The sequence below is a fragment of the Halichoerus grypus genome, chromosome 15 (assembly GCF_964656455.1).
Source record: "Halichoerus grypus chromosome 15, mHalGry1.hap1.1, whole genome shotgun sequence".
In the NCBI taxonomy this organism is placed as follows: Eukaryota; Metazoa; Chordata; class Mammalia; order Carnivora; family Phocidae; genus Halichoerus; species Halichoerus grypus.
In genome coordinates this window covers 46,168,052-46,194,659 of record NC_135726.1, presented here as the reverse complement: position 1 = coordinate 46,194,659, position 26,608 = coordinate 46,168,052, and the positions used below count along the sequence as shown (strand labels likewise).

The 26,608-nt window shown below is 36.3% G+C and overlaps 1 protein-coding gene across 2 annotated transcripts in view; it reads right to left on the bottom strand.

The window, feature by feature from the left end:
- Positions 1-1,413: 1,413 nt before the first annotated feature.
- LOC118553126 (uncharacterized) overlaps positions 1,414-26,608 on the bottom strand; it is a 37,711-nt gene continuing 12,516 nt past the window's right edge. The window contains exons 3-7 of one of the 2 annotated variants that reach the window (XM_036120115.2): positions 25,063-25,130; positions 23,401-23,527; positions 22,799-22,897; positions 9,655-10,926; positions 1,414-1,636 (exon numbers count right to left, since the gene is read on the bottom strand). In XM_036120115.2, coding sequence (XP_035976008.2) covers positions 1,599-1,636; positions 9,655-10,926; positions 22,799-22,897; positions 23,401-23,527; positions 25,063-25,071 — 1,545 coding nt within the window. In that variant the 5' untranslated portion in view covers positions 25,072-25,130 and the 3' untranslated portion in view covers positions 1,414-1,598. Of the gene's footprint in view, positions 10,927-22,798; positions 22,898-23,400; positions 23,528-25,062; positions 25,131-26,608 lie in introns of both variants that reach the window. The other variant, XM_078063276.1, reaches the window with a different exon arrangement.

The window sequence follows — 26,608 nt, the reverse complement described above, 5'->3', positions numbered from 1 at the left end:
GGCAATGCTTGTGGAATGTACAGTGCATATTGGCGGCACATGCCTCATGATTTGCCTGCTTGCTTCCGTTCAATCGTTTCTTTTGAAGGTAGTGGATTTTTCTCTTGCGTCTGTCTTCTTCAATTTCGACTTATCGAATTTCTCAATCTCAGCCATGTAGGGTTTGTCAGACATGGTTGCAGAGGAAGCAGAGCAAGGTGCATGAGCAAGCGAAGTCCAGTCGGCACAGTGGCCGCTGCCGAATCTTTTTTTTTCCAAAGACTTTTTATTAGTCAGAGAGAGAGAGCACACACAAGCAGGGGGAGTGGGAGAGGGAGAAGCAGGCTCCCCGCTGAGCAGGGAGCCCAATGCCGACTCCATTCCAGGACCCTAGGATCATGACCTGAGCCAAAGGCAAACACTTAACCGACTGAGCCACCCAGGTGTCTCTAAACCAGTTTTGAGACACTTTGGGAAATTATGGAATTATTAATTTTCTAATGCCATGCTCTTAAAATTAAGACAATCTCCTTATTTTTAGGTTATGCACGAAGTATTTAGGAGTGAAATGTAACATTAATAAAGATAAAATGTGGCAGGATGTTAACTAAGTCAGTCGAGGATGTGATGGACGTTTCACTATTATTTTAGTTTTCCTGTGGTTTTTAGAAATCTTCAGTACAAAAAGTTGCTGGGAAAATTTAGCTAAAAAAGACTTTAAAATACAAAAAATATTAAAAGATACTTAGGAAAATGTGAATAATCTTGGGGTGTAGGAAACATTCTATGTAGATTCTATTTGATGCTATAAAGGTAAAAAACTTTATATTAATAAAGTATAAGATAAACTAAGAAATTATTTTTGTAACCCATATGATAAAGATAATAGCCATAAACACAAAAAACTTCTACAAATTAATGAAAAATACTAGAAATTGTGCACTATTGACAGGTAATTTACAGAAAATTCAGATGACCAGTAAGCAAATGAAAGCATGCTCAGTCTACCCTATATTTAAATAAATTCAGATTAAAGCAATGACATATTTTTCATTAGAAAGACTGAGAAAGAGCACCAAGTGCTATTAAATTAGTAGGAAAATGTGCAACTCAAACATTGTTGATGGGACTGAATGTGCTTTATCTGGAAAGTAATGTTACTATTACAATAAAAAAATAAATAAAGGGGTATCTGGGTGGCTCAGTCGGTTAAGTGTGTGACTCTTGATTTTGGCTCAGGTCATGATCTCAGGGTCTTGGGATTGAGCCCCACGTCAGGTTCCCCGCTCAGTGGGGAGTCTGCTTGAGGATTCTCTCTCCCTCTGCCCCTCCCCCTACTCTCTCTCTCGAATGAATCTTTTTGAAAAATACACATATTCTTTGTTCCACAAACCTGATGTAAGAATCTTACAGAAATAAAAACATATACAAATATTTATGTTTAAAGATATTTATTGACAGTTGTTTGAAATAGCAAGGAAGTGAAAACAACATGAATGTTCATCAACAGAGAAACAATCTGAACATTAATACCTCTCCATATGTAGTATTCTGCAGCTACTAACACTAAAATGAGTAAGTTAGATTTATATGTACCTGAAAGATGTCCGTGATGTATGTTACCGGAAAGTTGCATATTGATGTCCATACAATGATCCTGTTTAAATATATAAATATTCACAAACAACAAAGAAAAAAAAAAAGAACCATGTATAAACATGTACATTTAAACATAAAGCTACAGAAAAGTACTCATGACGCTTTTAACATGTTTAAGAAGTCAGATTTTATTTTTTTAAAGATTTCATTTATTTGACAGAGAGAGAGAGAACACAAGCAGGGAGAGCTGCAGAGGGAAAGGGAGAAGCAGACTCCCCACTGAGCAGGGACCCTGAGGGACACGGGGCTTGATCCCAGGACGCTGGGATCATGACCTGAGCCAAAAGCAGACACTTAACCAACTGAGCCACCCAGGCGCCCCAGGAAGCCAGATTTTCTTTTATGTATATTTGTTATAATTTCTTGTTTTGCAGGTAAATGCATTATATAATTTCAGAAGGGCAATTCAAATATGAAAAGAAAAACTACATGAAAAATACGTTTAATTTCTAACTTCTTTTGAGAATAAGTAAAAAACTGTTAGAGAACAAAGTAATAGCATAATGGCCCATTTGACCATCTTTATTCCTCTATTTGTTATAAAATTCATCTTAGAAAAGAATCTCCAATTCTAGAACTTGATTTATGGATTAAATATATCAAAGTTAAAGCCATTTATTTCATTACCATGCCTTTAAAATTCCACAAACCTGTTTTCTTGGGTTTTTTTGTTAATATCTCATTAAGTTGAACTAAGAACTGGGGTAGAGGGAAGAGTAAGAAGGGACTGTGAAGGGAGATTGTTACATGGAGGAATTTCCCTTTTTTAAGAGGACAAGGGTCCTATATGTAGAAAAAGAATGGGATTGGTTTACAGAGAAAGAAACTTGCCCTCTCATAAACTTAATTGGCCTCCAGCTATAATGTTTTAGAGTTTCTACCTCTGAGGTTATTTCTCGTAGCTAGAGCAGCATTTACAAAAATAGTTCATATGCAAAAGATATTAACAGGCATTATAAGAAGGGATTCATGGTCAAGGAAGTTTGGCACATGATGGGTTAAAGTTTTAAAAAATTGCTTTACTAAAATATTTATTATAGCCCTGATGAAATAAAATGAACTTATTGCTCCAAAAAGTGATGTGAAATATGCCATGATTTACAGTCTTGTTTGACCACAGAATCTTTTTTTCTAATATCATCTGAATCATAGTATTACTTGAAATGTACTACAGGAAATTTTAGGCTAACATATTATCTGTGGAATTCAATTAACACGGAGATATGGTCCTGAGTAAAAGAATTCAAAACAAATTAATTTTAAGGTAGCACACGGTACATTACTGTTACATCATTATAAAAATATTTTTCATATGTGACAATCATGCAATCTACTGGTGAAAGGTTTATTTATGATATAATAAATTACAAAACCTGAGCAAAACAGGCTGGTGGTACAGGTAACAACGAAGGGCTGTTGTGACTCCATAGCAATATTGCTAAATACACATGAATTATGATCCTCTAATATTTATTTAGTATGTAATGACTAACCTTTGAACTCTTAATTTGGCAAGTTGCACATAAACAGTGCATTTAAGTTGTAGGTATCAATAGTTTAAAATTTGTTAAACAATAAGACATAACAATAAAAATATTAGGAGAATGTGTCTTCGCTAGACAACTTTAAGAAGAACTTCATGCCTTTTCAGAGTCAATGAATTTATAATTCAAGTAACAAAAAGGCAAATTAATAACTTAGATCATAATGGAAATCTTTGTAGAACTACTGGGACACTAGCATTGATAATTTGAACATCTAAAAAAAGCAAAAATCTTAATGTTATTTTAATTTCACCTTGGCTATTATCTCAATAGTAAGTCCTATTTGGGAATTCTCATATTGTAAGAAATAATTAAAAGCAAAATATCAAATAAAGGACCTCAAAATTTCATGATGAAAAAAAATCCCTGAAATCATTTAACAAAGTCTATCATAAACATTTTTTAAATTGAGATTTTCTGAATGCCAGAAGTTGATTCTATGCTAGTGCATTGGTCTTAAGGCAAATATTAATTTTAAAACTTGGCTAGTCAGCCAAAATGTCCATACAGTGTGTTTGCACATGAACTTTTGCAGGTAATGTATTTTCAATGAACTTTTGCAGGTAATAATACTGTATGAATTTTTAACTTAAATTTTGTACATAAGGTCCTGTAAATTAGGCCACTCTCAAAGAACCTTGAAAAACACATATTTCAAAACCATTCACTGAGAGAATTAAAATGACTTGAGGCTGCAAATAATTTTTCCATCATTATCATCTCTTCGAAATATAATTTCTAAACTCTTAAAATGTAATTAATCTAGAACAGATTAAATCTTGGACATTCTTGGGGAGCGGTATTCCTTTGTATTCTTTTAATTGTCTGGTAGAGATTACTTATGTTTTATTTAGAATATTTATATCTATCATTATAAGGGAATCTGGTCTTGTTTAATTTTGACACTATGGCTATGCTACCAGCCTCAGAGAATGAGCTTCAAAAATTTTATTGGGGGAGGAAACTGGAAAATTTTAAGTGTAAGACTACTTAGCCTCAATTTCTCAAAAACCACAAGCTACCAAATCTCAACTATGATGAAACAGATATCCCAAGTAGCCATATGACTGAATAACCATTAAAGAAACTGAATTTATAATTGTAAAGCTCCCTAAAAATCTTCAGGCCCAAATGGTTTCACTTGCAAATTTTCACAAACATCTGAAAAATGAACACAAATTTTATACAACTTTTTTCAGAAAACAGAAAAACACTTCCCAATTCATTTTATGAGACCAACATTATACAATACAAAGTGAGACAAAGACTAGAAGAAATAAGGAAAGAAAGGAGGGAGGGAGGAAAAGAAAGAAAGAAAATGACAGAATGATAGAACATCATAATTTTAGAAAAATCTTCAACAAAATGTTAGCATATCAATTCCAAAAAGAAATTAGAAAACATGACTATGTGGAATTTATTACAGGTATACAAGGACTGGTTTTATATTCAAAAATCAATCCATGTAATCCACCATATAAATAGGTTGAAGAAAAAAAATCATATATCATGTGTCCGGATAAAATCCAATATGCATTCATGATTTTAAAAAGCCTCTCAAGAGCAGAAGGGAACTTCTTCAGTTTAAAAAAGAGCATCTACATAAAGCCTACAGCTTACTTTGTACTTCATGGTGAAAAACAATGTTTCCCCCTAAGATCTGGAAAAATGCAAGGATGTCTGCTCTCGCCTGTGTGATTCAACATACCACTAAAAGTTACAGCCAGCATAAGGCAAACAAAAGAAATAAAAGACACAGACTTTCCTGTCGCTGTTCATAGATGACATGACTGTCTATGTAGAAAACCCCAAGGAATTTACTAAAAAATGAAACAAAACCTTCCAGAATGAGTTGGTGAGTTTTGCAGCAAGGTCACAGATTACCAGATCAACATACAGATATACATTTATATAATTTGTATATACTAATGTTGAATAGTTAAAAGTTGAAATTAAAAACACCAACTAGAACTTTTCCAAAGAAAGTGAGACACTTAAGTATATACACTTACAAATCATGTATAAGATCTGTATGCCAAAAATTACAAATCCTAATAAAAAAAAATTTTTTTTTTTTTTTAAGATTTTATTTATTTGCGAGAGAGAGAATGAGAGACAGAGAGCATGAGAGGGAGGAGGGTCAGAGGGAGAAGCAGACTCCCTGCCGAGCAGGGAGCCTGATGTGGGACTCGATCCCGGGACTCCAGGATCATGACCTGAGCCGAAGGCAGTCGCTTAACCAACTGAGCCACCCAGGCGCCCCCTAATAAAAAATTTTTTAAAAGATGACATTAGTTTCCTCAGGCTGCCATAACAAACTACCACAAGCTTAGTGTTTTCTTTTTTATTATTTTTTTTTAATATTTTATTTATTTATTTGAGAGAGAGAGAATGAGAGACAGAGAGCACGAGAGGGAAGAGGGCAGAGGGAGAAGCAGACCCCCTGCTGAGCAGGGAGCCCGATGTGGGACTCGATCCAGGGACTCCAGGATCATGACCTGAGCTGAAGGCAGTAGCTTAACCAACTGAGCCACCCAGGCGCCCCAAGCTTAGTGTTTTCAAACAGCAAAAATCTATTATAGTTTTGGGGAACAGAAGTTCAAAATTAAGGTATTGGCAGGGTCATGCTCTCTCTGAAGGCAGGGGGAGGATCCCTTCTTTCCCTTCTAGTTTCTAGTAGTTACTAGTAATTCTTGGTGTTCCTTGGCTTGTAGATGCATCATTCAATCTGTCTCTGGTTTCACATGGCCTTCCCTGTGTGTTTGTGTCCATATTTCCCTCTTCTTATCAGGACATGAGCCATCAGAATAATTAGTAATCTAATCCAATATGATCTCCATCTTAACTTGAATACATCAGCAAAGACCCTATTTCCAATTAGGTCACACTCACAAGTACTAGGAGTTACTACCTGAATATTTTGGAGAACACAAACTAACAACAATAACCTAAAAATGGAGAAACATACCAGATTCATGGATTAAAAGATTTACTAAAGGGGCGCCTGGGTGGCTCAGTCGGTTGGGCGGCTGCCTTCAGCTCAGGTCATGATCTCAGAGTCCTGGGATCAAGCCCTGCATCTGGCTCTCTGCTCAGCAGGGAGCCTGCTTCTCCCTCTCCCTCTGCCTGCCGCTCTGCCTACTTGTGCTCTCTGTCTCTCTGTCAAATAAATAAATAAATAAAATCTTAAAAGATTTACTAAAGATACAAATTATTTCTAAACAGAATTCCTATCAAAACCTCAGCAAGATTTTGTAGATATAGGTAAGCTTATCCTAATATTTATATGAAATGGCAAAAACTAAGAATAGGTAAATCAGCTTGAAAAAGAATAAAGTAGGAGAAATCCCATTAAGACATCCTATAAAATGACAGTAATCAAGGCAGTGTGATATTGGCAGAGGGATAGACACATAGATCAATGGAAGGAAACAGAAAACCTTGAAGTAAGATATACACAAATATATTCAATAGATTTTTGACAGAGGTACAAAAGCAATTTAATGGAGAAAAGACAGTCTTTTCAACAAATGATGCTTGAGCAAATGGACATCCATTAGCCAAAACAAACTAAAAAAGAACATTAAGCTAAAGCATACAACATACATGAAAAATTAACTCAAAATAGATTATAGACTTATGTGTAAAATGTGTAAAATTATAAAAAATTTATGCAAAAACATAGGAAAAATCTTTGGAATCTGGGCTAGGCAAGGAGTCCTTAGATTTGACACCAAAGCAAAGCTATAAAAGGAAAAATTGATAAAGCAGACATTATCAAAACTGAAAACTTTTGCTCTTCAAAAGACCCTATTAAAAGGTTAAAAAAAAAATAAGCTATGCTTCAGGAAAAATATTTACAACCACATAGCAAAGGACCAGTATCATCTAGAATATAGAAAGTACTCTTTCAAAACCCAACAATAAAAAATAAAATTCAAAAATGAGTAAAAGACACAGGCATTTCACCAAAATGGACATACAGATGACAAGCACAGGAAAAGGTATTCAACATCATTAGTCATTAGGGGAATGCAAATTAAGACCACGAAGAGACATCACTACACACCTATCACAATGGCTAAAACAAAAAGTGATGACAACACCAAATACTGAGAAAGTCACTTATATGCTCCTGGTGTGAATGTAAAATGGTAAAGCCATTTTGAAAAATAATATGTCCATTTCTTATAAAAGAAAACATGCATTTACTCTAAGACCCAGAAATTGCACTCTTAGGCATTTATATCAGGGAAATGTAAATTATATTCACACAAAAACCTATATACAAATGTTCATATGTAGCTTTATTTGTAACAGCCATTTTCCTTAGGGTTTCCTTCTAATAAGAATTTTAATGTTCAGAACAAGGTATAACCTCACATTAATTGTATTAGGATGTTCTGTTCCAAAATCATTTATCTGATGATTAGTAAGACTGATTAAAGTGTTACCTTGTGTACTGTATTTGTAAAGTCTTCCTCTCATTTGAATTCTGTAATAATATACAATTAAAATACTGAAAAAAGGAAACCCTCAATGCATTGTTGGTGGGAATGTAAACTGATGCAATCACTGGAAAACAGTATGAAGCTTCCTCAAAAAAATTAAAAATAGAAATACCATACTATCCAGTAATTCCACTACTGGGTATTTACCCAAAGAAAATGAAAATACGAATTTGAAAAGATATATGCACCCCAATGTCTACTGCAGCATTATTTACAATAGCTAAGACACGGAAGCAACCTAAGTGTCCATCAATAGACGAATAAATAAAGAAGATGTAGTATATATATATATACAGTGGAATATTAGCTAAAGGCAGGGGGAGGATCCCTTCTTTCCTCCCCCTTAAAAAAGAATGAGGTCTTGCCATTTGCAACAACATGGATGGACTTAGAGGACATTAGGCTAAGTGGGATAAGTCAAACAGAGAAAGACAAATACCATCTGATTTCACTTATATCTGGAATCTGAAACACAAAACAGAAACAGAATCATAAATACATAGAACTGGTGGTTGCCAGAGGGGCGGGGGCTTGAGGGTGGGTGAAATAGGTGAAGAGGATTAAGAGGTACAAACTTCCAGTTATAAAATAAGTAAATCGGACGCCTGGGTGGCTGTCAGTTAAGCGACTGCCTTTGGCTCAGGTCATGATCCCAGGGTCCTGGGATCGAGCCCCGCATCAGACTCCCTGCTCAGCGGAGAGCGTGCTTCTCCCTCTCCCTCTGCCTGCCACTCTGCCTACTTGTGCTCTCTCTCTAGCTCTGTTAAATGAATAAATAAAAAATCTTTAAAAAAATAAAATAAAACAATAAGTAAATCACAGGGATGAAAAGTACAGCACAGTTAATAGATCATAGTCAATAATAATATTGTAACAATGTTGTATAAAGACAGATGGTAACCACACATATCGTGGTCAGTATTGAGCAAGGTACAGAATTGTCAAATCACTATGGTGTACACCTGAAACTAATATAACATTGTATGTCAACTACACTTCAATTGAGAAAAAAGAAAGATGACTCTTGAGCCCAGAAGGAAAACAAAATTTTTTAAAATACTGAATAATAAAATTTCAATAACTAATGTTTATTAAGTATAATCTATTTATTAGACACTGCTTCAAGGCTTTATATGTATTTATGTCTTTAAATCATTATAATGAGAATATTTAATGTTTAATAAATGAAAAAACTAAAGCAACAGGGGTTAACTAAGTTTCCCAAAGGAACACACATGTAGTAAACGGTGGGACTCAGATCATGCTAAACAAGAGAATGATGCCAAACAAGAAAACCCTATATTTTATGGTTGTGCTCTCGTATGAATTCACTAATGCCTAACAAAGATTGAAATATGATGGAAACTGATTCTCCATTATATTAATCTAGCCTTTCCTTGTTTGAATTTTCTGAGTCATTACCTATGAGTGAAAGTAAAGGATTCCCACTTTCATGATTTGAATTATCTGATATTCCAAAGCTGAGTGCCAATGGGCAGATAAAAGATTTAAAAAATTTGTGTTTTCATAAAGTTTTTCTCAATTATGAAGTTTATGATGTTGAGTAAGGTGTGAGTGACGTCTAAAGTCCTTACCACATTCATTACATTTATAAGGCTTTTCACCAGAATGAATTCTCTGATGTTGAGTAAGTTGTGAGCCACGATTAAAGGCCTTCCCACATTCATGACATTTGTATGGTTTCTCACCAGTATGAATTCTCTGGTGCTGAGTAAGATGTGAACCACGAATAAAGGCTTTCCCACATTCATTACACTCATAGGGCTTCTCACCAGTATGAACTCTCTGATGGTAAGTTAGCTGTGAGCCACGAATAAAAGCCTTACCACATTCCTTACATTCATATGGTTTCCTACCAGAATGTGAAATCTGATGTAGAGTAAGTTGTGAGGCACAAATAAAGATCTTCCCACACTGCTTACATTCACAGGGATTCTCACCTGTATGAATTCTCTGATGTTGAGTCAGTTGTGAGCTATAAATAAAGGTCTTCCCACACTCTTTACATTCATAGGGTTTCTCACCAGTATGAATCCTCTGATGCTGAGTAAGATGTGAGCCACGAATAAAGGCTTTCCCACATTCCTTACATTCAAAAGGTTTTTCACCAGTGTGAATTTTTTGATGTTCAGTAAGTTGTGAGCCACGAATAAATGATTTCCCACATTCTTGGCATTCATAGGGTTTCTCACCAGTATGAATCCTCTGATGTCGAATAAGCTGTGAGCCATAGTTAAAGGCCTTTCCACATTGCTTACATTCATGTGGTTTCCTACCTGTATGAATCCTCTGATGTTCAGTAAGTTGTGAGCCACGAATAAAGGACATCTCACAATCTTTACATTTATAGGGTTTTTCGCCAGTATGAAGTCTGTGATGTAGAGTAAGCTGTGAGCCATAACTAAAGGCTTTCCCACATTTCTTACATTCATAAGGTTTCTCACCTGTATGAATTCTCTGATGTTCAGTAAGTTGGGAGCCACGAATAAAGGCCTTTCCACATTCTTTACATTGATAGGGTTTCTCTGCAGTATGAACTCTCTGATGGTAAGTAAGTTGAGAGCCACGAAAAAAGGCCTTACCACATTCATTACATTCATAGGGTCTTTCACCAGTATGAATTCTTTGATGTTGGGTAAGATGAGAGCCACGAATAAAGGCCTTCCCACACTCTTTACATTTATAAGGTTTCTCCCCAGTATGAATTCTTTGATGATAAGTAAGCTGTGAGGCACAAATAAAGGCTTTTCCACATTCCTTACATTCATAGGGTTTCTTAACATGAACTCTCTGATGGTAAGTAAGTTCTGAGCCCCGAATAAAGGCCTTTCCACATTCTTTACATTCACAGAATTTTTCATTGGAATGACCCTTCTGATGTTCTGTAAGTTGAAAGCCACGGATAAAGTATTTTCTGCATGCTTTACATTCATAGGATTTCTCCAGAAAATGAATTCTTCGTTTTAATGTAAGGGATGTGGTCTGGCTAAAATTGGGAATTTCTTTACAAGTGATTAAAAGTTGCCTGAAAGGTCCCTCTTTATTTCCTAATTGGCTTTCAATCTGGTCTTTGCATTCCCTATCATCTTGAAAACTTTTACACTCACACTTATGTCTTGTGAGATGTTCTATTATCTCCCATTGAGATGATTCTATTTCATAAATTCCTCTCTTTGAGGACAGCTTTTTGGTCTCACACCTGGATTCCCAGTCTGTAAGGTAACAAGAAAGTAAATGTTACTTTCATATTCCTTGAAAAATAAAACCTCTAAGGTAGTAAGAGTAGACTCAAACTGAACATCATACTCATGTCAATGGAACCAATGGAGCAGAAAAGAAAAATCCAGAAACAGTGCAAATTTAGTATACAATAAAGCTGGCAGCTCAAATCAGTAGGAAAAACATGAACTCTTTTTAATAAATGAAATTATAAACATATGGGTAGACATATAGAAAAAAGATAAAATTTTATTAATTCCTCGTATCGTACAGTTGGACAAATTCCAAGTGGATCAGATGTCCATACTTACAGAAATGAAAACATATAAATAATTAGAATAAAACTTGAGTGAGACTTCTTCCATAAACTAGGAATGGGGAAAAATTTCCTAATCATAATTTGATAAAAATGACCACAATATAGTTAAAGAAAAAAAAAGTTGGCATGTCAAAAACAGGATAGGGTAAGTAAAATGACAAATATTTGCAAAGTTGCATTATGCCTATTATATACCTAATATATAAACAGTTTCTAAAATTAGACTAAAAAGAAAAAGACTACTATATAAAACTGGACACCAGCACTATATAAAAATGGATTAGGAAAATGGACAGTTGATAGAAAAGTAATGTGAATAGTTTTTAACCATATGAAAATATACTCAAATTTGCTCATAAGATAAATGCAAATTAAAGCTACACAGAAGTGAGGATATGGAGAAAATGGAAGTCTCATAGCTTGCTGATGGGAATGCAAAATGGTACAGCTGCTTTGTAAAACAGTTTTGCACTTCCTCGAGAAGTTAACATAGAGTTGCCATATTACCCTGCAATTTCACTCCAAGTTACATGCCCAACAGAAGTGTCCAACATAGAATTACCACATAACCCAGAAATCCCACTCATAGGTATAGAGCCAAGAGAACTGAAAACACATGTCTATATAAAAACTTGAATACAATGTTCATAACATTATTCATCATAAGTATAAGGTGGAAATAACTCAAACATCCACTGATGAATGGATAAATAAAATATGGTATATCCTTACAATAGAATACTTGGCAATAAAAATACTGACACATGTTACAACGTGAATGAACTTTGAAAATATTATGCTTAGTGAAATAAGCCAGTCACAAAAGACCACATATTGTATGATTCCTTTTATACGAATTGTCCAGAATAGGCAAATCCATACAGACACAGCAATAGCTGCACAGGGCTGAGGGGTAGACAGAGAAACATGGGGAATGGCTACTACTGGATACTGGTTTCTTTTTGGGGTGATAAAAATACCCAAAATTGTGGTGATGGCTGTATGAGACCGTGAATACAGTAAAAATCATCACTGTTTGCTATAAATGGGTAAACTGTATGTCATGTGAAATATATCTCAGTAGTTCTAAAAAACTACACTGACATGCTATTTCTCACCTTTTAGAATAGGGAATTTCCAAATATGACATCAAATACTGTTAGCAAGGCTGTAAGGAAATTGGTACTTATATACATTGCTAGTAAGAATATGAATGATAGAAACCCTATGAAAGGAAATATGGCAGTATTTAGCACAATTACATGTATGATTTGATCTAACAACTCCACTTCTGTGAAATCAATCCCAAAATTGCATTAGCAAAATGTCAAAAGTCTGCTGCAGAAGGGTTTCACTGAAGTATAATGTGTTACAGCAAAAGATTAAAAATTACCCAATTGTCCATTGGTAAGTGGCTGATGGAAGTAATTCATGGTTTAGCCACATTACAGAGTACCATGCAGCAATTAAGAAAGGGAATATAGGGGCACCTGGTGGCTCAGTCGGTTAGGCTTCTGCCTTGGCTCAGGTCACGATCTAGGGTAATGGGATCGAGCCCCACATCAGGCTCCCTGCTCAGCGGGGAGGCTGCTTCTTCCTCTCCCTCTGCCTCTCCCCTCCGCTTGTTCTCTCTCCCAAATAAATAAATAAAATCTTAAAAAAATACATTGTTAATTGTGAGGAAATGTGGACAAAAGTATGTATAGTTATGCCTTTTATCTTAGGAAGGAGAGGTAGGAAGAGGAAGTATGCATGTATAACATACATTTGTTTTTATTTTTTAAAAGGGGGGATGGATTGTAGGGTGGGGAAGGAACAGGTGGAGGGGCAGGGACAGAAGTCAGACTTCTTTCAATACAACTTGTTTTGTAAATTTGACTTTGGAGGTATATAAATATTTTCTGTAATTATAAAACAAATTACAACAAGAACAGCTTAAAAGTAGAAAATACTGAATTAAAAAAAAACAACAGTATTTACAATTATTGGAATAACCACACAAGGAAACTATTTCAAATAACTTTCAAACATAGTAATTTGACTGTGAAATACATCCTACAAGGGGGGGAGAAAAAGAATTGCCAAAACAACTCTCTCAAACTGTTTTGAGTAATCATACTGTCGGTAGTAATGTTGATCTTATTTTAGAGAGTTGTTTGTATAATGTAGAATAAAATAAGTAAATATGATATTCCAATCCTATCATTTTTAGTGTTCATGATAACCAGGACTCTTGGCATGGGAGAAAATGGACACAGAGATAAGATCTTTAAAAGGGTTAACTAAAAACCTTACAATTAGCTGACCATATAGTTGTGGGCCCATTTCTGGGTTCTCTATTTTGTTCCACTGATCTATGTGTCTGTTTTTGTGTCAGTACCACATGTCTAGATGACTAAAGCTTTGTAATATAGCTTGAAATCCAGAACTGTGATGCCTCCAGTTTTTTCTTTTTCAGAATTGCTTTGGCACAGCGAAGGAAACAATCAACAAAACTATAAGGCAGCCTATGGAATGGGAGAAGATATTTGCAAATGACATATCTGATAAAGGGTTAGTATCTAAAATCTATAAAGCACTTATCAAAAAACAAATAATCCAGTTAAGAAATGGGCAGAAGATATGAATGGACACTTTTCCAAAGAAGACATCCAGATGGCTAACAGAAACATGAAAAGATGCTTAACATCATTCATCATCAGGGAAATACAAATCAAAACACGATGAAATACCACCTCACCTTTCAGAATGGCTAAAATTAACAACACAAGAAGCAACAGGTGTTGGTGAGTATGCAGAGAAAGGGGAACCCTTTTGCACTGTTGGTGGGAACGCAAACTGGTGCAACCACTCTGGAGAACAGTTTGGAGGTTCCTCAAAAAGTTAAAAATAGAACTACCCTATGATTCAGCAATTGCATTCATTACTAGGTATTTACCCAAAGGATACAAAAATACAGATTTGAAGGGGTACATGCTCTCCAATGTTTATAACAACATTATCAATAGTAACCAAACTATGGAGAGAACCCGAATGTCCATCAACTGTTGAATGGATAAAGATGTGAAGATATATATACATATATATATGTGTATATATATATATATATATATATATATATACACACACACACAATTATATATATAATTATATATATATGTAATTATATATATAAAAATCCCCTGTACTCTACCTAGCCCTTCCTCCTCCTCCCCAAATCCAGGCAACTACTGATTGTTACTAACTCCACTATTTGCCTTTTCCAGAATGTGATATAGTTGGAATCATAAAGTGTGTAAATTCTTCAAACTGGCTCCTTTCACTTAACAAGATGCTAAGCATTTAAGGTTCCTTCATGTCTTTTCATGACTCAATAGCTAATTTATTTTTCACTGCTGAGTAACAGTCCTTTGTATGGATGAACCATTCACCTATTGAAGGACATCTTGGTTGCTTTCAAGTTTTGGAAAACTTTTATAAACACTTATGTGCAGGTTTTTATAAAACAAAAGTTTTCAATTTATTTGGGTAAATATCTAGGAGCACAATTACCGGATCATACAGTAGGACTATGTTTAGTTACGTAAGAAAGTGCCAAACTGTCTTCCAAAGTGGCTGTACAAGGGGCACCTGGGTGGCTCTGTCAGTTAAGTGTCTGACTCTTGATTTCAGCTCAGGTCATGATCTCAGGGTCATGATATTGAGCACATTGGGCTTGGCACTCATCGTGGAGTCTGCTTCAGATTGTCTTCCTCTGCCCCTCTCCCCCCTCCCCTGCTCATACTCTCTCTAAAACAAAACAAAACATACAAACACACAAAACAAAGTGGCCGTACCATTTTGCATTCCCGCCAACAGTGAAAGTGAATTCCTGTTACCCCACATTATTGACAACATTTGGAGCTATCAGTGTTTTGGATTTTAGTCATTCCAAGAAATGTATAGTTATGTCTCATGGTTGTTTAAATTTTTAATACCCTAATGACATATGACACTGAGCAACTTTTCATATACTTATTTACCATGAGTTTATCTTCTCTAGTGAGGCATCTGTTCAGATCTCTTGGCCACATTTAAATTGGGTTGTTTTGTTATTGTTGAGTTTTAAGAATTCTTTGTATATTTTATACGTAAGTTCTTTACCAGATATTTGTTTTACAAAGATTTTTCTCCCAGTTCATGGCTTGTCTTTTCATTCTCATAACTTTCACACAGCAGAAGTTTTTAATTTTAATGAACACCAATTTTTAACTTTTTTTGTTCATGATTATATTTTTGGTGTTTATATAAAAACTCATTCTGAGCCCAAAATCACCTAGATTTTCCCTCCGTTATCTTCTACAAGTTTGTATGTTTATGTCTTTCATAAAATTTTCAGCTATTGTTTCTTCAAATATTGTCTCTTTTTCTCTCCTCTTTCTGGGACTCCCACAATGCATGTTTGGCTGCTTCATGGTGTCCCACAGGTCCCTTCAGCTCTGTTCATTTTCCTTCAACCTTTTTTCTTTCTAATCCTCAGACTGAATAATTTCTGTTGTCCTATCTTCAAGTTTGCTGATTCTTTCTGCCTGCTCAAACCTGTCTTTGAATCCCTCTAGCGAATTTTTCATTTGGGTTTTTGTACTTTTTAACTTCAGAATTTCTTTTTGGCATCTTCTTAGGTTTTCTATTTCTTTATTGATGTTTCCATTCTGTTCATATATAGTTTTAGCAACTTTCTCCACATCTTCCTTTAGTTGTCTATCTTTAAGATAGTTGTTAATTTTAACCTCTGTGTCTAGTATATATGCCATCAGGTCTTTTTCAGGAACAGTTTCTGTTGGTTTATTTTCCTTTGAATGGGCCATATTTTCCTTGTTTCTCTGTATGCCTTATGATTTTTTGTTAGAACACTGGACATTTTACATAATTCTAATAATAATGTGGTAACTCTAGAAATCAGATTCTCTCCCTTCCCCAGGGTTTGCTAATTTTTGTTACTGTTTTTGTTGTTTTGATCGTTATAGGCTTCGGTGCTGAGGACCACCCTCAGGTATAAACTTAAGGTCTTCTCAGGTCTTTTCTGAGCCTTTGTCTGGGTACCATGGTCCCTTTCTAACTTTCCCATATATGCAGTTGTTTTTGAATGTCCTAGTCTTTAATATCTGGCTCCCAAGTGGGAAAGAGAAAAATGAACACAGTGAATAAAGGGGTGCCAGCCTGTTAAATCCCCTGGAAGTCACTTCAGCAAGAGCGGGAGTGCAGTTGCTGCAACAATGGCCACTTCTCCTTTGTCTACAACTCTGTGATCAGGACATTATTAGGAAACATAATGAGAAAACTCAATATTGTAAACATGTCAATTTTCTCCCAAAATGATCTGTAGATTCAATGCAATCTTAATCAAAATCCCAACACATTTAAAGGGAGAGGCCTGTCAAGCTAATTAGAAAGACATGAGACCATGAAAATAACTTAACTTAAAGAGAAGATGAAAATATTTTCCCCACTAGGTAGCAAGATGCATTAAAAGCAAGTGTAATTAAAATAATGTGGTATTATCACAGGCTTAAATATAAAGTCCAAAAATATGCCCACATAAAAAAGGAAATTATATTTATAATGATATTTATATTATATGTTTTTACATGTATAATATATATTATGTATATTTTATTATATTATTTATGTTATATTTATAATTATAAAAGCAGCACTTTAGTGGGGAGAAAATAAAATTTACAATTAATCTTGCCAAGACAACTACAAAAAACCAGACCCCTATTTGACAGACCATGAGAGAAATCAACTATAGGTAGGATAAAAATCTCAATGTGGAAGGCAACACTAAAAAGCTATTTAAAAATACTTATATAGGGGCGCCTGGGTGGCTCAGTTGTTAAGTGTCTGCCTTCGGCTCAAGTCATGATCCCAGGGTCTTGGGATCAAGCCCTGGGGAGTCTGCTTCTCCCTCTCCCACTCCCCCTGCTTGTGTTCCCTCTCTCACTGTGTCTCTCTCTGTAAAATAAATAAATAAAAATCTTTAAAAAATTTAAAAATTTTAAAAAAATTTTTAAAAATTAAAATACTTATATAGAAGAATATATTCATGAATGAAAGGTACAGAAGGACATTTTTTTTTTTTTTGAGAGAGAGAGGGCTAGCAGGTTGGGGGGAAGAGAGAGAATCTTAAGTAGGCTCCATGCTCAGCATGGAGCCCAGACCAGGGCTCCATCTCATGACCCTGAAATTGTGACCAGAGCTGAAATCAAGAATCAGACGCTCAATCAACTGAGCCACCCAGGTGCTACCTGATATTTTGTAATACCTCACAAAAAATATCCATCATAAAGGAAAAAATTAATAATTCTACTACTTTAAAATTAGGAACTTTTATTCATCAAAAGATTCTAGAAAAAGAGTGAAAAGCCAAGCCACACAGCAAAAGATATCTGAAACACAAATATAGTAACTACAATATATTTTTAAAAAACCCATCTAATCAGTAAGAGAAAAATTAACAAATCAATAGAAAAATAAGCCAAAGACATGAACAGGAATCTACAAAAGAAAAGTTCTAAACAGCCAATAAGTATATAAAAAAAACAGCCCAAACTCATTAGTAATCAAGGAGATGGAAATAAAATTCCAATGACAGATACAAACCCGCGAGATTCGCAAAACTTTTAAAATCTGCACTCAAGGATATGGTGCAACCAAATTCTCATATACTATTGGTAGGGGTGTACATGGGTATAATTACTTTGGAACACAGCTTGACATTATCTAGTAAAATCAAGGATACACATATCTTCTGACCCGGCACTTTTATTCTTAGACAGATATCCCAGGGAACCTCATGCTCAGGTATAGGAGTAAACATGTCAAGTGACATTTATCGCATCATTATTTATAAGAGCCAAATTAGAAATGACCCAAATTTTAACCAAGAATATACTGAAAGTTAATAACCAAGAGTTAATTTTGGTATATTCAAACAATGGAATTCTTACAAAAATGAATGAACTAGAGCCACCAATATGGACGACTCTCACAAATATAATAATGAATGAAAGGAGCACGACACAAAAGAATACGTACAATATGATGTCACTCACCTAAATTCTAAAATGGGCAAAATTAAACAATACTTTCTGATATGTATACATAGGTCATAAGTACATATATTCAGAGGGTGTTTCTGGAGTCCTGGCAACGTTCTGTTTCTTGTCATGGGTGGTTATTCATCAAACTATACATATGTTTAATGCACTTTCCTGTATATTTCACTATAAATTTTTAAAAATCATGTGGCTGATTTTTTAAATGTTAGCAATACTCCCTAAATGAAAATTCTGTAAATAATTAGGATTCCCCTAATGCTCCCTGTAAGGACCCAGAGCAAATTTGGAACCTGATGTTTGTATTCTTCTTTCAACTGAAGAAGTTTAAGTTGGCCCAGTGTGGTAGAACAAGAAGTGAAGAGATGGCAATCCATATAAAAAATTAGACTAAGAGATACCAAAATTATTAAATGAGTCTGGCATCAATTAGAGATCAAAGGGATTATTCTATGTCTAAAGTATTAAATATGTTAATCTAATTTTTAAATTGGGCATGCCTTAAAATTATCCAGCAAGGAAGAGAAAAGTTACCCAGCAATGGCTATACCTGTAGCTGAAAGAGGCAAGGGAGAATGGGAGGTGAGGAAGTATAGATAATTCACGGCTATCAAGGAGGGCAGAGTAACAGAATGGAAAATGTAACATCAAGAACAAGTTTTTTTTAATATGGAAGACATTACACTATGTGGTTGAGGTGGTAGTACAAGAATAAGTTAGTTGAAACGTTAAAAAGTAGCTGTCAGGGCACCTGGATGTCTCAATTGGTTGGGAGTCCAATACTTGGTTTTGGCTCAGGTCATGATCTGGTGGCGGCGGGATCGAGCCCAGCCCCATTTGGGCTCCAGACTCAGCAGGGAGTCTGCTTGAGATTCTCCTTCTCCCTCTGCCCCTCTCCCTGCTCGCATGCTCTCTCTCTAAAATAAATAAATAACCCATTAAAAAAAAAGTAGCTGTCAAAGAGTGAATGTTTGAAACAGATTTGGGGCTGGTTAATTACAAGGTTTATGTATCACTTAGGGGAGTGAATAAGTGAAGGAATTTGGAGGAGAAAGATCATTTGAAATGAGGTTAAGGAACTGAGAATTAAGATGTATTATTTCTTTTAAGATTTTATTTATTTGTCAGAGAGAGAGAGTGCGCGCGCATAAGCGGGGGGAGTGGCAGGCAGAGCAGGCAGAGGGAGAAGCAGGCTCCCCATTGAGCAAGGAGCCCAATGCAGGACTCGATCCCAGGATCCTGGGATCATGACCTGAGCTGAAGGCAGACACTTAACTGACTGAGCCACCCAGACGTCCCAAGATGTATTATTGTAAGGATACAGAAGTCACCAACGATGGTGACAGGTGTAGTGGAGAAGAGAAAGTCAGTGGGCCAAGAGTTCTGATCTTCAGTCTACTCAAGGAGAGGAAATTGGTAAATGATATGACAAGAACACATAGTGGGTGGTTCAGTCTCTGAAGTGCTTTAAAGGAGCTGGGGACTTTGATAATGGAAAATAATGGATGGTGGGATAAGACAAAGCAAGAACCATTATCAAGTACTCTAAGGGAAATTTGTATATTCATGGCACAACTAAAGTGTTCACTTAAAGCCAAAAGGTGAAAGGAGTAGTCAAAGAGTCTAAAGATAATATGGGATATTTCTTTTTTTTTTTTTTTTAAAGATTTTATTTATTTATCTGACAGAGAGAGACACAGCGAGAGAGGGAACACAAGCAGGGGGAGTGGGAGAGGGAGAAGCAGGCTCCCTGCAGAGCAGGGAGCCCGATGTGGGACTCGATCCCAGGACCCTGGGATCATGACCTGAGCCGAAGGCAGTCGCTTAACCGACTGAGCCACCCTGGCGCCCAATATGGGATATTTCTTAAAAAGTTTCAAACAGTATGATGGAAGAGATTTGGGTGTTAAGAAAGAGTGGGGAATTAAGTCTGACTGGAAATATATGGTGAAAGAGTTCAGCTGCTGATTGGTGCCCTGGAAAGCTTGGACTTCCGGACCTGAGTGAGGTAACTGAAGGTGTAAGACAAACAGGAATTGGTCCTAAAAAACCTCTTAGGGGAACGTGGGTAATTTTGTTAATGGGAATTGGTCTCTAAGAAAACAGTTCTAATGGTAAGAAAAATGCTGCCATGTTAGTACAGGAAGTGATCTTGTTTCCCTTAAATTCTGCTGGAGGCCTGTCAGGGGCTGGTCTTACCAAGAGCACACAAGATTTTGAAGGCTCACTTAAATCAGAGGCACACTGAGCTCTGCAGATCTCCTTTACAGATGTGTTGCAGCCAAAGAGTGATGGTCTTACTATTACAAAATTATAGCTTGGAAATGACTGTAAGAAAACCTAAAAGATCATTACTGAGAATTTGATCAGGAAAGAATTCTCAGGATATAATGATATATAGGCTGAGACCTAAAGCAGCACAGCAGGTAGTCAGGTGAGTAGGGCATTCCAGGCAGAGTGAGTGACATAAGGGGGCGGAGCACAGGTACTAGACATGTAGATACTAGATGTATCTGAGATAAGGAATGAAGGCTCCTGTGGCTGGAGTCCAATGAGAAAGGGGAGAGATATCTAAGGTAGGGTTATAAAAACCTTCAGAAGCCAGGTTAGGTAAGGCTTTCTGATTTTGATTTTATCCATTGTGTGATCTGATTTGTATTTTTTAAAAATATTACTCTGGCTACTGTGTCAAAACCAGTTAGAAGGGTACTGCAATAGCCTAGATCAGAGGGAGTATAGGCTTAAAGGGTTGCTAGTGGATATGAGAGCACACAGAATCAAGAGAGATTTAGTTAGAAGAAATCATCAGGAAAAACTTGATTGTATGGTAGTCACAGCATAGAGTGGCCCCTAGAATGTCTCCTAGTTTTCTGACTAGAGCTATGCACAAGGTTCTAGTTTGAAATCTGTCTATACTTCAAAATGCAGCACTATAGTTATCCCATTTGTACTAATTTTTCTTCCATAAATTTATCTCTTATTGAGAACTTAGAATAATGTAATTGCATTCAATACTCCAAATCTTCTCAACCATCTTATCAGTTAGGTGTTCTTTTCCTTTTAAACTATGAGGAAATGGGACGAGGGAGTCAAGCCTGGTAAAGTAATTTGCTTAAGACAAAAGCTGCCACTAAAACTCTGGTCTAAGTGATTCCAGTTCTTCCAATCATCCCCTATACTATAATACTATATTACCTCCCATTCCCCTCTCTTCCCTTCTATCTGAACCAATGTACAGCTTTTTTTTCCCTCATTACCAAATCCAATGATCAATTCTCAGTACTCAACTTACTCATGTTCCCTTATAAGAAAGAGGGCTGCCCCCTTTTTTTTTTTTTGAGATTTCTTTTTTTTTTTTTTAATGCTATGTTAGTCACCATACATTACATCAGATGCTGCCCTTCTTAAATACCTTTTTTCCACTTGGCTTCTGAGATACAACATTTTCTTTATTTTCCTATTAGCTCACTAACTATTCCTTCTCAGTCTCCTTTGCTGGACCTTCCCCTTCTTTCTAACTAAAATACAGACTGGATTAGGGTCCTTCTCTTTTTAAACTATTACATAACTTCATAAATTATTTCTTCCAAGTCTAAGGTTAAAATTCTACTTATACATATATTATTTCTTTCCAGGTTCTTTCTTGATTTCTTCCTAGTTCTAATAGATAATCCTAAAGTATCATGAACAAAACAGAATTCGTGAACACCTGTCTTTCCCAACTAAGAAAAAGATGTCCAATTGCTCAGGCATAAATCTAGTAAGTTATCCTGGATTTCTCTTTCATCCCACATCACTTCCAACTAATCAGCAAGAGGCACCACCTTTAAAATCTGATCAGAATCTGACCCCTTCATGTCACCTTCACTTACTACTGCCCTCATCTAAGACACCATAATTTCTAATCTGGACTAAAAAATGGCTTTCCAACTGGTCTTTCTGTTTCACTCTTGCTCCCATTTTATTTTCTATACAGTATCCAGAGTAGTCTTTGAAAATAACAAGTTTAATCATGTCACACTCCTGCTTGATATCAGCCAATCATTATTGTAGTTTCAATGTAATCCCAATTCTTTGTCATGGCATACAGGTCCCTACGTGACCTAGCCCCACCACCTCTCTGACCTCATTTTCAACTTTTATTCTCCCTCACTAACTGGATGAAAAATATAGGTAAAATTGTTACCACTGGAGGAGGGCTATTCAAACAAAGTTTGAAAATACAGGGGAATGTGAAAGAAAAACAAGGAAGTGGTAATTGGGGTGAAGAAGGGGTTTCCTTTGGTAACTGATGCTAAAACCGTTTTGCCTTCCAGTATTCAAGCTTCTACTCCACAGGCCTTGGTTTGGTCTTCTCAGCTAATATCTCAAAGTTGTAGCCAACAAATTAAGCGATTTGACTGTTCTCAACAATGGCCTCCCCTTGTCTGACCATCTCTGACTCACCTGAACTCTGACTTCTTGTCACATCCTGCACAACCTTCCAGGGCTCTTTCCCTTGCTTCAATAAGGAAAGCACATCTGCTTTAGAAATGGAAAATCCTGCTTAAAAGAATGGGAAAAGGTATGATTATACTCTGCTTGCCCAGAATTAAAATTGAGTCCATTGTTCATCAAGTAAGAAGGTCAATTACAGAAAGACTGGGGGGGAGGGGCACCTGGGTGGCTCAAGGTTAAGCGTCAGCCTTCGGCTGCAGTCATGATCTCAGGGTCCTGGGACTGAGCCCTGCATTGGGCTCCTTACTCAGTGGGGAGTCTGCTACTCCCTCTCCCTCTGCCCCTCCCCCACCTCGTGCACTCACGTGCTCTCTCTCTCTCTGTTGCTCTCTCATTCTCAGATAAATAAATAATATTTAAAAAAAGATTTAGAGGAAGGATATCTGAAGAACAGAGAAGATAAAGGTACTCAATGGAACTGTCCATTTTAAAGTTTATAAGCCACAAATAACTTAGTTGGGACTAGGGTTCTGAAATTCAGCTAGGTACTTGAAATATTTCCCAAATTTCACAAAGACTATAGTCGAATTATTGGGACCAGACAAACTTACCCAGTGAGACCAGGTTGCTATAGTTTTCCAACATCACATCTCTGTACAAATCTTTCTGTTCCAAGTCCAGGCACTCCCACTCCTCCTGAGAGAAGTCTACGGCCACATCCTTGAACAACACCAACCTCTGAAATGACAAGCCCAAGTGTTAAAGGCAAAATAAAGGAATATTTTTTAGAAGTAATGAGAGGAGTGCGCACACACACACACACACACACACACACACACACAGTAATAAGAGGAGGAGAAAAGTATTACATAAAGGGGCCAAAACAGTGAACAAATATGTTGAAGCTAACATGGGTAGGTAATGTGTGTAGGTAATAGAAGGGAAGTGAGTGGGAAATACAGAGCACCTAAACAATTCCTGAACATTCCTATTACTCTATCACATAGCCTCTTGGGAACAGCAATGGGAATGAACAAAAGCCAGGTAAGTGTACTTTTGTGATTAAATGAAATAATGTGTACTAGCATATAACACATGCAAATCCTCAAATAAATTGAAAGTTCCTCTTCCCCTGTCCCTTTAAAGAACTGAAAAGAGAAAGAAAAGGAGGGAAGGAGAAAAAGGAGGGCTGGAAGGCGAGAGGGAGGAAGAGAAAAGAAAAAATAAACCTGATGGGCACATTCCAAAATGTCATTTAAAATGTTTATCTTAGAAAATAAGATTTACACATGATTTCAGAATTTCTTTCCAAGTTAAGTCTCAGAATAATTTAGTAATAATATTCTTTCTTCCTAGTCCTGGCAAATCCTTTCACAGATATCATTTTTTGAAGCTACATAATATTCCATATTATGATTATAATCATTTTCTTATTTTGCAGTAGTTTGCACTCCTCCTCTAACATCCTTCACAGCTCTGTTTCTAAAATCTTCAACCATTTAATCATCTGGCTGATCATATTACCACTTATCATTGCTCACTGTGCTTCTGCTTATTATGAGCAACAGAAAGCTAATGAAAGATGAGCTACCCTCACACTATTCAAATTCAAAATGGACCTTGTCACTGTATTAATTCCTGACACAATTCTCTATCTCTCTGTTCTCAATCCTGCATTTGATCACATTTCCAATCTTAAAAGCTTCACAGAGCAGATCTCACCACATTCTGAGACTAACACCAATTTCCATCTTAATACATGAGAAAATCCAGGTTAATGAGAAAGGCCAAGTTTTTCACGTGTAATACCATCTCACCAAACCACATTCTGACAGGAGAGGTCACTCAAACACATTTTGTGATTTGCAAATGGATCCCTAAAACACTGTTAGAGAAGAGAAGGGCAGTTGAGAAAGACCTGGGACTCATTCCCATCATTCACTAGAATGAGAGTGAGCAGGAGAGCAAACACTTGGTGAAGCAGAAAGTCTAGAGATAAGAATACTGAATATTCATATCCTAGAAAACAATGACTGTGGGCGCCTGGGTGGCTCAGTTGGTTAAGTGACTGCCTTCAGCTCAGGTCATGATCCTGGAGTCCTGGGATCAAGTCCCGCATCAGACTCCCTGCTCAGCAGGGAGTCTGCTTCTCCCTCTGACCCTCCCCCTTCTCATGCTCTGTCTCATTCTTTCTCTCTCAATAAATAAATAAAATCTTAAAAAAAAAAACAATGACTGTTTGATATAAAGGGGAAGAAGAAACATGAACTCACACAAGGCATGGCTTAGAATTGCAACTTATGAGTCCTCCTCTGGCTTCTCCTCATGGAGAAGTGCAGTCCTGAGAAGACAAGGAAGAAAAAGGAAACCATGAAAAGAGGCCTACTTCTAAATGACTAAGTATTGCCTCCCCTTTTCATGGTGCCTGGACCCTTCCACACCCAAAAATATATACTGAGAAGATCTGCAGAAGCCTAAACAATCTCACCCCTTCCCCAATTCCAGAAAACAGAGATGTAGAAGAATTACTTTATGCTAAAGCAGTACCCAATCCCCATGATGTTGTTAGGGTTCCCTGACCTGGCCTTAGCAGTTCATCTTTTATAACCTAGGGGACCCTGATCCAGATTTATCCAAGTGGTTCCCACCTCAAGGACACTGATGGGGCCCTCAGGCTTTGAAATCATCTGTTATCTATGTAGGCCAATTCCTAGGAAAAACACTTTCCATGACTAAGATCTGCCTCTTTCCCCCAGTCTCAACACACTATTTAAGGCAAAATAAAGTTCCCTGGCTCAATCTCACATTCCAGTGCAAGAAAGCATGCTGAATGCAAAGCACAGGCTTCATCTAGGCCACATAAAGTCTCACTACACTCACCCAGTAACCAAGGAACAAATCCAAACACTCTCTAACAGAAAACAACTGCCTATTGCATTGAATCATGGCCTTAGCTGAATTCAGGAACTCTGGAGGCAGTACCTCCCTATAATACTGCTTAACATCATTCTGCCTCTAAGTGTTAGGCTAAAGATGGTTTAAGACAGTGGCTGTACAAGAAATAATTTCCACCGAGCACATACGATGTGCTCGATGCCTTACACACATTAACATTTAGTTGATGAACAAACAGGTCTGTGAATTTAACCACCACCACCACCACCATTCTCCACTCCACCAGCTCTAGCATCTTCCTTATATTTCTTTTTCTAATAGCTTTGCTGACATATAATTCACATTTCATAAATTCATACTCTTTAAAATACAAGTAAATGGCTTTTAACAAATTCACAGAGATGTGCAACCATCACCACTATCTAATTTTAGAATATTTTCATTATCCAAAAATAAAACCCATAGGCATTAGCAATTCCATTCTCATTTCCCCAGATCCTGGCAACCACTAATCTACTCCTTGTATCTATAGATTTGCCTATTCTAGATAGACATTTTGTATAAATGAAACTACAATTTGTGTCTTTTGTGACTGGCTTCTTTCACATACTATAATGTTTCAAGGTTCATCTATGTTTCAGCATGGACCAGAACTTCATGCCTATATATTGCCAAATAACATTCCGACGTATGGATAGAGCATCTTTTTTCCCCATTCATTAGTTGATGGACATTTGCATTGTTTACATCTTTTGTTACTATAAATAATGCTATTAAGAACATTTAGCTACATATTTTTGTGTGGACATATATTTCTTTTCTCTTAGATATACCTAGAAATGAATTTGTGGGGTCATATGGTAACTCTGTTTAACATTTTCAGGAACTGCCAAATTCTGTTCCAAAGCAGCTGCATCATCTTAC